The sequence below is a fragment of the Crocodylus porosus genome, unplaced genomic scaffold (genome assembly GCF_001723895.1).
Source record: "Crocodylus porosus isolate Cpor-Errol unplaced genomic scaffold, CroPor_comp1, whole genome shotgun sequence".
Lineage (NCBI taxonomy): Eukaryota > Metazoa > Chordata > Crocodylia > Crocodylidae > Crocodylus > Crocodylus porosus.
Genome location: NW_017728886.1, coordinates 9,920,613 through 9,936,809, shown reverse-complemented (window position 1 = coordinate 9,936,809; position 16,197 = coordinate 9,920,613). Strand labels below are relative to the sequence as shown.

At 45.2% G+C, this 16,197-nt stretch overlaps 1 protein-coding gene across 1 annotated transcript in view; it reads right to left on the bottom strand.

Annotated features, from left to right (window-relative positions):
- The window catches only part of LOC109306674 (sodium channel protein type 5 subunit alpha-like), a 310,690-nt gene that overhangs the window by 130,211 nt on the left and 164,282 nt on the right, over positions 1-16,197 (bottom strand). The window contains exons 14-15 of the mRNA XM_019530203.1: positions 6,176-6,414; positions 171-344 (exon numbers count right to left, since the gene is read on the bottom strand). Coding sequence (XP_019385748.1) covers positions 171-344; positions 6,176-6,414 — 413 coding nt within the window. The remainder of the gene's footprint in view (positions 1-170; positions 345-6,175; positions 6,415-16,197) is intronic.

The following is a 16,197-nucleotide window of genomic DNA, read 5'->3' as shown; positions in this document are numbered from 1 at the left end:
TCTGCTCTCTTTTACTCTGATGTAAATCTGGAGCAATTCCATGTGGCTTATGGTCTATAATTAGTGCCGGTAACAACTCATTTCTTTTGCAGTGAATGTGATTTGAAGACGAGATATTATATTCATAGAAAGGTTGCTATTTTGTGAAAGGGAATAAGAGGACATATTACCAGTCGGAAAGAACGTAAAACGGACAGATTTCCCATGCTGGATAAACCCAGTTCCATCAGGCTTAAGGAAACAATGATACTGTCAAAAATATTCCAGCCCTGCTGAAAATAGTAGTACGGGTCTAGGGCGATGATTTTGAAGATCATTTCTGCTGTAAAAATCCCAGTGAAGACCTGGGGAAAGGAAACAGGAAGCGAGGTCAGCCTATAAACATTATCTCCTGGCTTTCTTTTTTCTTTTAACAGACGCTGTGAACTTAATACAGAGACAACACCACTTTACCGCCAAGTTCTTCCCTCCTGTCTAATGTATTGCCAGCATTACAAGGCTGGGTTTGTCTGCTCTTTTTACAGTGATATTTGGTATTGTTGTAAACATGCAATAACATCTGGGAACAAGCTGTACCTGGGGAATTGAAGCACTCCTTTTCATCACCTATCATACAAACAAGTATGAATAATGAAGTGAAAGAAGATGCCTTTTCAAGAGGTACCTTTTCAAAAGGCTACGTGTGTCCATTTCCGAGGGGAGGTGTGCCGGGGTTGCGGTCTACCTGTCGTGGCATCGCTTTGATTCTGCAGCTGCTGCACTCCCAGGCAATGCGCTTTCAGGTGATTGCTGGCAGCGCTGGCAATCGGGGACTCTAATTTGAGTCTTACTGTTCTTTCAAGAATAGACACAGCAATTTTCTCTTCACAGTGCCTTGAGAACGCACGGCTTATGTATAACCCAGTTCAAATGTTACACGGCAAGACTCTTTTAACTGGAGCATTTTTTTTTTTTTTTTTTGAAAAATAATATGCAACCACTACTTACAGTGGGGAAATGTGGGGGCAAGGCTGTTTGTGGCTAGGAAACTGCTTTTAAGGGATGCGGCTGCTTTTAACCCATATTCACAAAGAGTGTGGGAGAGCTAGGTCTAGTCTGGTTAAAATCTTCTCCAAATAACTGCTTTAAGCACACAGTACCTGGGCAAAAATACACTTCAGAAGAGGAGGTGGTATGTTGTTGTGCAGTTATCCACGTACTAATTTTGTTTCTGGCCCTCTGGTTTATAGAGCTCTGGGTCCTAAAAACGTGTCATGTGTTGCACATATGTACTGCAGCAGTGGGTCTTTTATGATAAAGTCTATGTGGGAGAGGGGCAGGGACTGATCAGTCTGGGTCTGACCTGGTTGCATACTCTGTGCATTGACACTCTGCCCCTGGGAGGGACAGTGTGCTGGGCTAGATGGGCCTGTGCTGTGAGCTGGGATGGCATCTGTTCTGTTTTCATGTTAATGCATGCTCCAGATCAAAAGAGAGGCTCAAATCTAGACAGCAATGTATGCGCAAGAAGAAATAGTGTCCTGAGTCTCTACCATAGTTCCCCCGCGAGACGGATTCACAGGATCCAAGTACCAGTGACTAGGAAAACTAGGACAAGGGAGGTTGACATAAGAGTATAAAAGGAAAATACTAAGCAGCAAGTGGCCGAGGCCTACATTTGAGGAAGATGGAATATTTACTTTTTAATCAAGAGCGAATAGAGGTGGAGAGACTTCCAAGCAATCATTTAAAAAAGTTTCATAACTCAGCTGCCTCCTCTCTCTCTCTGATCGCAAAGATAAATTGTCTCTGCTCATCGCTGTTTGGGCTGTCATCCTGGGGTATTTCAGCCCTGATGGTCTCCAGCAGTGATACTGTACCAGGCAGCCTAGTTTCCGATTACTAACAAATCAACAATTTCTGAGTCACGATTGTTAGAGACACCTTGGAGTCCAGTACACGAAGCTCCTCGTTCCATTAGGGCAGTAAACAAGGCAATAGTGGATGTCTGGGAAACTGTACCCAGGTTACTAACTCAATAACTGATGATATCGTGGAGAGCACCAGACGCAACTGCCGTGCTGAGAGCTGACTCAGGAGGAACTGTTTCTTTGTCTAAATCATGCTAATCAATACCTTTTTCAAGGGGAGACACCTAGGCTAGTAAGATATCAAAGCTTCTAGAGACAACAAGGAATTTGTCTGTATATTAATGGCAAGTTTTGAACATGACTAGCTGTCGCTGTACAAGAGATTTTGCCTTTGCTAACCATTCAGCAGGGTTATTACTTAACTTTTGCCTTTCAGGTTGTAAATTGGTACAGGTACTCCTCACTTAGTGTCGTCCCGGTTAATGTTGTGTTATTATGTTGCTGATCTATTGGAGAACGTGCTCATTTAAAGCTGTGCAATGTTCGGTTATAACGTTGTTTGGCCGCTGCCTGCTAGTAGGTAATTACTGTGACATAATTGCAGTCGCTTAACATTGTTTCGCTTAAAGTCGCATTTTCCAAGAACGTAACGATGACGTTAAGAGAAGAGTACCTGTAGTCTCTGTAGGATGTGGACTATGGCAATGACTGGCAACATTACTTACCAGGGGGAAGTGAACCAGTATCCTGGAAGTCCACTGATACTGGGACTTCTTCTGGCTGAATGTAATACTAGAAGTGATATCAAGGATTTCACCTCAAATCTTTCCTTTTAGCAAAAGGTTTCTAACATTTCAGCTTTACTATTGATTAATATCAAATAAACTTTCTTGGAAGGATGAGACATAGGGAAAACCTGCTGGCTGGTGTTGGAGAAGAGGCATCAGTACATGTAGTCTGACGCAAGTGAAGTCTGCAGGGATGTAATGCGATTCAAATATTTTTCCTGGCGTCATATAGAAGTGTGAGAGGCACAAGAATACCAAAATGCTGCATAACTCAGTAATGCAAATCATTTCACAGCATTGAAGATCCTCAATGCCTGACTCTCAGAAGTGTTAGATGAGAAGTCACAATCTCCCTCATTATAAATGAGAGGGAAAGGGCACCTATTTCTTTGTCTTTGTTTCTCCTAAGGAGATTTCTCTAGAGGAAAGGAACACCGGTCTTTTCTTCCCTTTTATTTCCTCCCTTTTAATACTGCTATAATTATTTCAAGAGGGATACTCGTAGGGAAACCAGTAGTGAGCTGCTAGCATTTCTGGATTTTGTGGGGAGGAAGGAGGAGTAGAAGTTGTCTGTTTTTAAGAACTTGCAAGGGAAAGGGTATGAGAGGCAGACTGAGTTTTTACTAATTCATGCTAATCACTGCAATAGGTTGGAAAAATCTGATAAAACGTATCTTGGTTGAACATGCTAATTTGTAGAAGTCGAAAGACTTCACGGGGATAATTCAATTTCAGCCCAGCTCCACTGGGACCCTGGCTGCTTTTGGAGTCCTGTCTGCCAGCCAGCCAGGCTTCCTGCCAGTCCACCTGCGTGCTTCTTGGCAGCCTCGCTGGCACGTGGTCTCAGAGCCAGGGACCCCAGGACTTTCATGGTCCATGGCTCAGGGGCACCCAGGCTGGCAGACTGCCCTGGGTGTTGTGACTCCACTGCCTTTCGTAGAGGATAGTGAAGTTTTAGGCTTTTAAAATAAATTGGAAGGAATCCAGATTTCAGTACACTGAAATCCTCTCCAGAATGGAATTAGCTTTTCTTGCCCATCTTCGAATGATAGAAAATGAGGGCTGGAAGGGACCTCAGTCCAACCTGCTGCTCAAAGCAGGACCAGCCCCCAACTAGATGATCCCAGCCAAGGCTTTATTTAGCCAGGTCTTAAAAATCTCCAAGGGTGGAGTTCAAACCTCCCTGGGTAACCTGTTCCAGTGCCTTACTATCCGCCTAGTGAGAAAGGTCTTCCTAATATCTAACCTAAACTTCTCCTGCTGCAACTTGAGACCATTGCTCCTTGTTCTGTCATCTACCTCCACTGAGAACAGCCCAGCTCCAGCCTCTGCAAAACTACCCTTCATTTAGTTGAAGGATGTTATTTATCCCCGCTCAGTCTTTTCTTCTCCAGGCTACACAAGCCCAGTTCCCTCAGCCTGTCCTCAGAAGTCATGTGCCCATCCGCACTAACAAACCAGCTGGGATTGGGTTGAGTAGAACTGAGAAAAAAGGGTCAGGATGGTTGAAGAAACTGTCCTTCGCCTAACAAGGAGGGCAGCCTCATTGCCCAGTTCATTTTTCACCTCGGCACCGACAAGAGCAGTATCTCCCGACACTGGAGAGCAGGGTGACTCACAGCAGATACGTGACACTGCTTCTCAGCTTCTCTTTTTTCTCTCTCTATTTTCTTTGCTCCTCAGACTGGCTGCACACAGGTCGGCCAAGCTCAGCCCACGCAGAACGGTGGGAGTCATGTTGATCAAAGGACTGAGAGAGTCTAAAATTTCACTGTCTGTGACTTGGCAAGGGGAGAAGTTGATTAGCAAATGTCCAGCAAGGAGCAGAAATATCATCTCTCCAGAATACGAGGAGCGGGAGGCAGCAGGTTCTCCGAGGCCGTGTGGTGAGAGGAGGCACTTTCACCATAGTGTATTGAGGGGACCTGCACATAGCTCCACGGGGAGAATTTTTTAGCCTTTGCTGTATCTGGTGTTTCCCATAACGAGCAAGTACATACATCTTGGAGCAAGGCAGCAGGTAGCCTGAAGATCCTTTCTGATCACAGCTGCAAAGGGCGACCCCTCAAAACAAAAAGCCCATCACACTTGCAGAGAAATCAGTGCTGGCTGGAGGGAGATTGCACATGCAGATTTGATAAGTAAAAGGAACAGCACGTGAAAATCCTAGACCTATCTATCTTCTATACGGCTTCTACGAGACAGGACAACTGTGAGACGTGTGTCTCTGGCTTCTACCTACGTTTGCCTCCGTGGACCAGCCCCACAAGTCCGCATTGCTGGATCTACATGAACAGACACACACAGGCTTTCTTATTTTAAATAACTGTTTGCAACCCCTTTTTAGATGCTTTAAATCCAGGAAGTTCCTCCCAGACAGCAGTCCACAAGGACTGTCTGCCTACTCTACCGAATACAACCAATGTTTTCTAAAAGATTGGGGAGTTTGGGTACCTCAGTTTTGTGAGTTCTGAATCTGAGGTAATCTAGCTAGTCCTCAGTTGTAACCAGGGTATATTGAGCACTTCTTGAAAATCATGTTTCTGCAAACCACCTCTAGCTGAGAGCCAGAAAATTAGGGAAACTTACATTATTAGATATTGTTGAAAATCCTGGTAATCACATCCCTACAAAAAATATCTAACTCCAGTTTAGTTCTGTACAAGGTAGTGTCGTATTTTTCTTGTTCACTGTCTTTAACTTATGAATCACTCATGCTTGTTGATCACTGCTTCTTAATTATCTTAACCCCCCCCCAAAAAAACCCTTAAACCCCCTTCTTTCATTATTTCCTTTAATTGATACCCCTGCAAAACTGTTAGTAACAGCAGTAGAATTAGGCTTAATGGGGCACATGTACACGTGCAATTAATTCACAGCAATAAACTCCAGCATATATTAGAGCAGAGTTTATTGCTCCCAGGTGTGCCATTTGAAGTGCACCAGGACCGCAGCATGTTGAGCAGGGCCGGAGCAGCCTCGGCTGGCAGAGGGCCCAGGGGTTCAACCTGCCAGCCTCAGGCTGCTCTGACCCGGCTCCATGTGCTGCAGAGGGACAGGCTGGGGCATGAGGGTGCTTCAGCATGGGGCAAGCCAGCAGGCAGCCCTTGCACTGAGGCACCCTCATGCCCCAACCAGCTGGGACGGCACTTGTATTTACAAGTACTACCTTACTGCAGAGTTTATTAGTTTCCTGTGGCCTAACAGGGCCACAGGTGTACCCGCTGAGACATTTACTGCAGAACGAAGGCAATTTCTCTGCAAACATCTCACGTAGATGCTCCCACTGACTCTAAATGAGCAACAGCATGTGCTACCTTAATGCTACATGTTCTCCCTTCATTTTCTTTCAAAGCCTAGGATGGCAACCACTTAAAGAGTGCGACCCTCCCTTAACAAAACTTGTTCAAATTGGTGGTTACAACACACCAGAATGGGGTGTTCTTAGACCCTTTGGCTCTAATACTTTGAGGCCTTCAGAACATGAAAGAGCAGCAAATAAACTCCAGATGTAAGTTTGGGTTTGAATTCACTTACCTGATTGCCTATGTTGAGCATGTTTTCAAATTCTTTTGTCATCTTATGATGCTCCAGAGCCATGAAGAGAGTATTCAACACAATGCAAAGGGTGATAGTCAGGTCTGTAAATGGGTCCATTACAACAAACTTTACGTATTTCTTGATTAGCAGCCACACAGGACAGCAATCCCAAATGAGAAATTTAAGGGCAAAATGATTCCAGCATGGAGGACATTTCTGTTGTGATTCCTCAAGCTCTAAGTGAGAAGCATGAAAAGAAGGGTCAACTTACACTGAATGATGTGACTAGAAAATACTTTACAACAATCACAGCACAGAGAAAGCCCAAGAGCATTCACTTAATGCAACAAAAATTGTCTTTTTAAGATGGAAATACTTCTATTTCAAAACCCTGCTGGACTATAAATGCTCTCAGCAGAGGTTGACTTTTTTTTGCATATTGCCCAGAACTCACCACATTGCCGGCTTGATCCTCAAAGCCTGCAACTCCTCCAGAGTTTCAGCAGCATAAACTGAAAAAAGAGCTATGATACAGGTCTAATTTACTTCAGATTTCTTTCCATCTTCATAGGATCATAGGAAACTAGGACTGGAAGAGACCTCATCGGGTCATCTAGTTCAGCCCCTTGCTCAAAGCAGGGTCATCCCTGACTAAATTCTGACTCTTCAGTTTTGGCAAGATAGTCTAGACAGCAAGGAAAAGAAAAAAACCCTGCATCTCCTTTAAATCTATAGTACGGGACTGAGATACAGAGTAGCATTTTAAAAACTGCCTAAGTCCCATTTTCAGTAGTAACCTCAGGTGTCAGGACCCTAAAGGTAACATTTTCTAAAGTATCCTAAGGGTTTATGAGCCAAATTCTTATTTTTTTAGATCTATCGTGGACAATTAGGAGCCCAAGTCTCATCAAAAGTCAACAAGACTTCTATTCTTAAGGCCTGGATTCACAAAGGTGTAAAAATGCCTAAATCTTCCAAGCATCATAAGTACCCGAGTCATTTGTGAAAATGGTACTTTAGCTCTTGTGTCACTTAGACACTTCTGAAACATTACACAAACTCACTATTTTCTTTTTGTTTTGTTCATATTTTCCCCATGTTATTTCAATGGCAGAACATTTAAATAGCCTCTCAAACAATTTGCATAGGATAACAACAAAAGCAAATGAATCAGTTATGTTCTGCACATTTATTATTCTTATTAATTGAAATATGTAATGCTTTTCTTTCTGGGTTTCCTTTATGGGCACGGAATGCAGTTGAAAGGTTTTGGCTTATATAATCAGATCTTGAGACTAATAAAAACAGAACTTCAGCCAAACTCATTGCATCGAGTTTCTAAAGAGCCTCTTCTCTTAAGCCAGGGTGAATCCTGAGTGCTTTCTCCTTCACTGGGGGACAGAACTATGGTTATTGTGCCTTAGGAGTCTACTGGCAAACTTGTCCGGGAGGTGAAATCTTGGCCCTACCCAAGATAATGGGGCTTCAAAGGGATTGGGATTTCACCCACGAGTTTGAGTATCACTGCCCGCACCAACATGAGATGCTGACTGTGCAGTCGCTTGGTACTACTGCATAGTAGCTCATTAGTACTGCATGGTAGTGTCATGGGTCATGAACCATCATGCAAGTGCTAAGTGACTGCGCAGCATCTTGTGTAGATATGGCCAGTCAGCATCTTGTGTAGATATGGCCAGTGTCCACCTTCTGCCATACTTTATATATAGGTTATTGTTGCCATGAAAGAAGGTCTCTGTTCCAAGGGCAAGGGGTGGAAGGATGGCACAGTACACTCTTTTCCTGCCACATAGCTCCTACAGGTATGTAAGCACTGTGCCCACGGGGTGTCTGAAGGTTTCAGCTACACAGGGTCCTATACAGTGCTCAGTCAATGCACATGTTTACCATACAACGAAGGAAGCAGAGCTTGAATGAGGCCCCTCCATGTTCAGGTCTTGATTCAGCAAGGATCTTAAATATATCCGTAGCTTTAAGCATGCAAGTAGAGGCCTTGTCACAAGAGACACTTAACACATGTTTTATTTAGATTATATTAAGCATTACTGTGCCACATTAAAAGTTAGCATGTTTGGAGCAGTTGCACAGTGATGCTTGCTATGACCTAAGCCCACTCTGGGCAGCTGGAGCCAGCTGTGCCACCCCCTCTCACTTCCCAGGCACTGACCACTGCACTGTACCACACGTTTGACTGTGTGGACATGTGGGTGCTTGTGGTTTAGGTGCAGTTAACACATCATAAGCACCATGTGTGATGTGGCCCCTAGGACTCCTCCTCACATGCTTAATGTCAGACATGTGCTTAAATCCTGCGAAGGAGTCCTACAGCTCAAGAACTTGCAAGTTAAGCATGCTCTTAAGACTCGTGCTGAATCAGGTCTGAATGAAACAGTGCTCATTCAAGTCCCACCTCCTCTTTTACACAGTAAAAATAGCACACTTAAAGTTCAGGTTTTGGAGCTGCTTATGTGCTAAAGATAGGCAAAGATTTAAGTACTTTGTCATATTAGGGCCACAGCATGCAAAACCTAACTATGTGGATTAACATTTACAGCTCAATTGTGGCTTCTTTTAAAGGCAAAGGGGAAAAAATAGCTCTCCCATTGACTTTACTAGGAATTGTATCAAGCCATTAGTACACCAGCTGAATGCGTGCACTTCCAGTGCAGCCAATCTTCCTCTGTAACCTTGGTTGCTTCTGTTTTCATTACTGCTGCCACTAGATTCAGGACTCAAGCACACCCAACCAGTTCCCCCTGGAACACTGTTATAAAGACAACAGGGAAAAAAATTTTTTTTTTCATTTTCTTTGTGTTCAAACAGATCAATCAGTTTTGTTGAAAAGATCAGACAGGGAAAATTTTCCAAACCCAGCAGGTGATAATTGCAGACAGGTTCAAGCAACTAAAACCAGAGAGGAATGGAAACTCTGGGAAAACCTTAATTATCAGTGTTGTTAGTGCTCCCGTCTCTAATAAAACTAAAATGGAGATAGTATTTCTGATCCATAATAACTCAAGTAGGAATAAACATTACTTACTAAAATAATTCAATACAGTTATGCATAAAACACTATGTCATACCATAACCTACCATTATGTCATACCATACATGCCATACAGCTGGTTCAATAAAAGAAAGACATGAAAGATTTGGAGGAGGGAAGTTGTGATTTTGGCCCTTCTTTTTTAAATAAGAAATTGAGGTCCTTTAAGGCTGGACCAGGCTGAAGTGAATTTTACTTGTTAAAAAGGTTTAGTCAAATGTCAAAACTCCACATGACCATATGAGAACTGATCTTGCAGACTCTGTGCAGCTGCAGAAAGTCTGTAATAAAGGCAAAGGAAGAATGGCCCCATGGAAAGAATAGTTTTTTTTCTCCTGTCACTTTTGTCTGTTGACCTTGTCTGCTCTGTGGCAAAGGGACTGCCTCCAGTCACACATACGGGACCCAGAAGAATGCCACCCTGATATGTATATATATATATGTATCTGTGATCACAAGCCTGTGATGTTTTGGCATTTACACAACAGAAATAGTGAAGTGGAAAGGCAGCATTTCTGCTGCACAGAAAGTAGGTTGGGAAATGGATAGCTTGTACACTGGAGAGAGTCAGCAGTGGTTGGGTGTCATGGGCAGACCACTGGAGTCCTTTAATCTTTCCCTGGGAGCACTGCAAGATAGTGTAAGGCAGGCACCTCAGGTGCTATGTCCAACTACTGGCATCAGAAGACAGTCTTTTGCCCTTAGTGGCTGGGGTGCTCTCCTGCATGTTGCGCTTTTAAATGAAGCTTTGCAAGGAAACCAGGTTTGTATCATGCAAAGAAAAGCTGATGTACATACATAAGAGGACAGGTACAGATATTGCACATAAACCTAAGTGATTGGAAATTCATCTAAACCCGTAACCGTACAGAAAATCGGCACACCTAGACCAGTCTAACAATGGCAGAACCCAAATTGAGATGGACCTGGGTCGACGTAGACTCAGATCTAACTGATTTAGTTTAGACTGGTGAATCAAACTTCTGCACCAGATCCCCAATCAATTAAAGTTAGATTGCTGTCCTCCAGCATCCCAGCCTCCTTTGCGGCCCCCGATAGCCTACCTTCACAGGGAATTGTGCTAGCACTCAGCCTGCATTTGGCTGATCCAGCCAAGCGCCCAGCGGGTCCCACCTCTGAGCTGTCCCAGAGCCGAGCCAGCACAGACCCTCTCCCCAGCCCTGCCTCCTGCCTCTGCCCATCTGTCAGACATAGGCGGGCAGCAGGGGATGAAGTGAGATATCTGTGTCCCCTGCATGAGCCCTGGGATGTGGGCACCTGTTCACTGGGCTGTACCCCCATGGCCCTCCAATGTACACACACCCCTGACACTGAGCCCAGGAGAGCCCCTGTGCTTAGGCACAGCCCCATGGAGCCTGACTCTGGCTTCAGCACACCCAACCAGGGACCCCCATGCCCCTGTGCTTGGGCACAGCCCCGTGGAGCCTAATCCTGGCTCCCACACAGCATGTGTCAGAGGCGAGAGACAGGCACCCTGCCACTTGGACCCCAGCACGGATCACCCCTGAGCAGGAGCTGGTGTGGGTGGTTTGCCTCTGGTGGGCTGTGGTGGCAGCGGGAAGAACTAGGGTTACCATACGGTCAGGTTTTCGCAGGCATGTCCTCTTTGTGGATCCTCCCATTTCTATCTGGGCAGTTTTTAAAATACCAACAGATGTCCAGGATTTTGCTTTGCTCAGCACTGAAGTTTTTCCTGGCACTTCCTGGCTTGCCCTAGCAAGGATCTGCTTGAGGTTGTGGGGGGGGGAGGGGTGACTGGAGGCAGGGGGCATCATGTGTGCCTCCATGTGTACACACATGTGGTTGGCATGCAGCCAGACAGGGTGGTAGGAGCAGCCTGGCAGCTGGATGCAGGAAAGCCTAAGGCGGGCAGGGGTTGGAGGATAAGGGTTTCGGGACTATCCAGGGAGGCTGTGTGTATGGCAGGGGTGTGGATGGGATGGGTGTGTGAAGGGGGACAGGTGCTTCCTGCTGCTAGGGGAAGTTGTCTGGCAGCTGGGGCTGCAGCACGGTGGGGGAGGCACCTGCCCCTCCAGCTGGGGAAGGGTGTGGGGGTGCCCTTCAAGGGCAGCAGGGAGCTGTGAGGCCAGGTTGGAGTCACTGGGGCCAGTGCCTTTGCCCACAGGTGTGGGACAGCCAGAAGACGTTGCAGGGCTGGGGGGAGCAGGGGGCTGTGGGTGAGGAGTGGGGGGCACTGGCAGGGCTGAGAGGGGCTGTGGTTTGGACACTAGGTGAAGGCGGTGGCAATACTAGTTAGGTATCCCTAAAGCAGCTCTGGCTGAGCAATTGGGCCCCGAGTCCCCATGGGAGGGCAGGGCTGGAAGATGCCACACCACTGGGCCCCTAAGAGCTGCAGCACTACTCCTACTCCTCTGTAGTGACTCTAGCACAAACAGACTCCACTCACAAACACCTAAACTCACAAGTAACCGGTTGCAGAATCAAGTCTCCCATTCTCGAATACTGACATTTCTCCGGGAAGCTCTGCAACGCAGAAGCTACTGTAAAAAGCAGCTAGCAAGGGAGTTAGCAGAGAGGCATCCTTTGTGATGGAGCCGTTAGCATCTGGAGATGCTCTACAATAGGTAACATTTTAAAAGGGAAGGATTCCCGTTCACCAGACACAGTCACTGACTTTAGGCTGTCACTTTGCAGGACAGTGGCATATTTGGGAAGGCTGAGGGGGGGTAATTTTTCTGTTGGAAGAGGATTAGGAGATATGGACTCAGGGCATTTCCTATCTCTGTATCATATGCCCCCTCCTCCTCCTCCTCATCTCCACGCCTACCCACTCTACATCAAGGGGTCCATAACTACACGCAGGCAATGGCACCTTTAGAAAGCCCAGCTGCAGTGATATTAGTGATGGAGTGGTATCTTTCATCTTATTTTTACCTGTCAATGCCTACCTGTTTGCAGATCAACCTGAGCTAAATCTTCACTGCTGAGTGAATTTGAGTTAATTCCTCTTGGATCAGCATAGTGGGAGTGAGGGTGGGCATGCTACAGAATAGCACTGAGCTGCACAAAGCAACTGTGCTAACAAAAGAGCACTCACGATAGCAACGGCTGAGCTGTGCTTACTCCAGCTAACTTAAGTTTAAAGCTCATTACTCTCGTGGTGAAGGATTTGGTGCATGGTTGGTCCTTGATTTAGGGGCAATGCTCAAATTATATCTCAAGTTATAATCTGAGTCAACTGTGCTCAATGTGTGCTGCTCCCCTGCCTCTGCCTTGTACCTTTCCCCTGCAAAGTGCCATCACCCACAGGTAGTGGTTTTTAGTCGCTTCTATGAATGGACTTTGGTGACTTTGAAAAGGCCACCTCCAAGATACCTGTTGGCATTGAGGTGGCCAGACATATCATGGCAGTGAAGAGAGGTTGTCATGGACAGAGGAGCAAGGGTGGACAAGCCCATTCCCCACCCTGTCGGTGCTCATGCATCTACTGAATTACTAGTCTTCTTCCCTGTTCAGTCATGGCAGTTCATTCTGCATGTTTGGATTGTATTTTGCAATAAGACTCGTGGAGATCCATGCGTCTAATGGTTCACACTTGGTGCATCCATCATCACTATATCTGCTAGACCTCCTTGTTTTATCCACAGAATCTGATTGCCGGTCGAATTTCTAACGCAGCTGTGTAAGAAAGGCTGTTTTATTCTGAAGACAGCCCGCCTAGAAGCCTATTACAAGGTTTCTCAATGCATCGTTTTGTGAGATTTGTTTGAAAATAATTTCTGCTAATAACAATGTATTAGCTCTTATGACTTCTCAGGCAAGAAACACTGAAAAGTTGCTGACTTCAAGAAAGGATAGTAGGAGGGGGAGCTGCCAACTGTCATTGCTTATTATTGGCAAATTAGAAATTTGTCTTTCTTTGTTTCGAGGGAAGAGTGCTCATTTCTGCATTATGGAGATGAACTGTGAAACATTCACAACTGATACGATTCTGTTCATAGAAAAATATGAAAATAAAGCGCAAATCTGAAGTCCAGGAAAAGCTTGTCCATAAAAAAAATTACAGAAGAGCTGTTGTAGACACTTTGGGCCAGATCCTATTCCATTTATTAGGCATCCAAATGGACTTAGACACCTAAGTGGCATCTTATTCCACCCTGCTTCAGTGTCTGAAACAAATGTTAACATGTCAACTTTGGCAACCTGCCATCACCTGAGCCAAGGACTGAGCCACAAAAAGCAGTGAGTAGGAAGGGAACGCATCCACCTTTTGTCCTCTTTTTCAGGGACTCAAGCAGGGTAGAACAGGATTACATTCAAGCATCTAAGTCTACTTCAACACTTAACAAGTGAAATAAGATCAGGTCCTTTCCTCATTTGACAAGGATGTGGCTTTATTTAGAGCTCTCACCGGCAGAGTTGCCAACTGCTCATAAATTTACGGACTCCCTAAAGAACACCCTAAAAATGCCTATCTGTAAAAAACACAGAGCTACCACAGTTTTAAGTTCCATAGCAAGAAAAAATGATGTTCCTTTGTCTTTTCAGTGCTCCTCCAGCATGCAAGACCAATCCCCTCTCTCTAGAAATGTTCTGTCACCAGGCCACTGTGCCTGTCCTCTGCCTCAAACAGCCACTCCCAGTGAAGGTACAGAAAAGGGGGGCAGCACTGCTTGGATGGAGCCATGGGCCCGGAGTAGGAGGGGTCTGTGCCAAGATTGGGGAGTGGGACCAGTGGGAAGGTGGGCTGGGGAGGGCAGCAGGATGCAGGGTACAGTCAGAAGTATCACAGTAAAAACACATCAGTAAAAATGTTCCTGTCAGTAAAAAAACATTCAGCTTGTCAGTAAAAATAGTATTCTTGGGTTGGCAACAGGTAGTGTGGCAGGCCAAAACCTTGATATGAGCACTCTGAAGACCAAATTCAGAATTGGATATATTTTAAAAAAAAAAAGTGTGTGTGTGTGTATTTGTGATCACAAGCCTGTCTAGAGCACATCTGTGTTTTTCTCTGTGCAGCAGACCTTGCTCACTCATTCCCACCCCAGTGGACCAGCTCTTGAAAATAAGGTAACATAGCTATCTTAGAGTAGCCCTGAGACTGTGCGCTGAGAACGGCTCTCAGACTCTCTGCCTCTGGCCTGTCTATTTGTGTGGCCTATCTATCTGTGTGTGCTCAGGGCTGCTTAAGATAGCTAAATGGCCTGACTGCCAGGATGTAGTGCATGCAGAATGGAAGTGAATGGGTGGGGTATGCTTCACTGAAGTGGTCTTTGGTGTTGGACAGAGGCAGTGGAGAAAAAACTATGCTATTAGATCCCAGTATTTGGGAAGTCTGCAATGTAGATGGTAATCTAAATAGTGACTAGACTGAAATCCTGAAGCTAGGACAGTAGGGGGTTACCCTCAAGGGACTTCAAAGGGGATCCTTGGAGGGGTGTTGCAGAAGAAGGGCTAAAACTGGCATTTAAAACATTGCTTAAGGAGAACAGTCTCAAAACAGATGGATCTCATTTGTAATGTGGAAGAAGAGGAGAGGGAAGGGAGAATTAAGCAAAGGATTGATTTCTATCGAGGGGAGAAATACTAAGGTTCAGTAGTTATTTTGCAATATGTTCAAAAGTGACACCTCTTAAAAAACAGCCTGTGTGCAAATATGTGAGCAAAAGTCCAAATCTGCAAGTGCAAATAAGTGTTTATACTTAGGCATTAGGTAATCCAGCATCTAACTACTTGTCTTGTACACACTAGTGCTAGGGGGGTTTTCTACACAAATTCTTGTTGTGTGCGCCAACTGAAGTATGCTTAGGTTCAAAGGTCAAGTGCAATTTTTAAATTTTATGTGTGCGTGTGTGCGTGTGTATTTCTATGAAATCTATGAAATATATGTATATATCTGTTCATCTCATGCTCTGGATCTACGTACAAATGTAGAAATACAGTGTTAATTTATTAATTAAAACACATGATCCCAGATCTACTAAGCCAGCTAAACTCCCCAGCAGAAAATAAATAAGCCATAAAAATAAAGCTCTGATGTGTTTGACAGACTGGAATATAACTGCATCAGATTGTGAAGATTTTTTTTTTTTACCCGTGTTGAAGCCTTGCCATTGAGGCCATTTGACTTTGTAGATTGAGTAGACATGGACTTTAACACTATGTTCGGGACAGCTTCACTCTCCGGGGGAAAGCATTGATTGGTTGAACTGGGGGTTGAGCACACAGGTCTGAGGCCCTATTTAAATCCAGGGTCCTGTTCTTTGCAAAGGATGGTGACTACTGCCACCCATTAAAAGGCCTATCCAGCTAGAAATGCTGCTGAACCACAGTTGCAGCAGGGCAAGCTCACAGCAGGGGCGGGAGTATATCACAGGATGTTAGGTGTTTTCAAAAGGCTGTAACTCTGGACTGCTTTAAGAGTGAAGTCCCTGTGGTTAAGAAATTCTATTGCTCATCCCATGTTCCTTGCTTTCCTGCAATGTTGCCTCCAAAGGAGTTAAACAATGAAACCTGGAATGTGCAGAGTCTATGTCGGGGTGGGCAAAATGCGGCCCATGGGCCAGATGTGGCCTGCCAGGCCATTCTGTCCAGCCTGCAGGGCCCCCCCCAAATTTTGAAAATTAATATTTATCTGCACCTGACTTCCTGTCATGAGGCCCTTTATAGCTTGCCACAACTCAATAAGCAGCCCTCCGCCCAAAATAATGCCTGGCCCTGGCCTACGTGGAACTCTGAGGAAGAAGATCTAAGCACCGGAGACCCTGGGAGGTAGTGGGGCCGGACACCAGCCCTTCTTTCATTTTTTATTTTGTTTTAAAGAAATGTTTCTGGCGTTCCAAGCCAAATCAATTCCAAATCCCTGAGTCATTCAAGAACCCTGGTGCCCTGTGACCAGTGGGGTCCCTCAAGGCTCTGTCCTGGGACCCATACTGTTCAACATCTTCATTAACGATGCGGACATTGGAGTCAG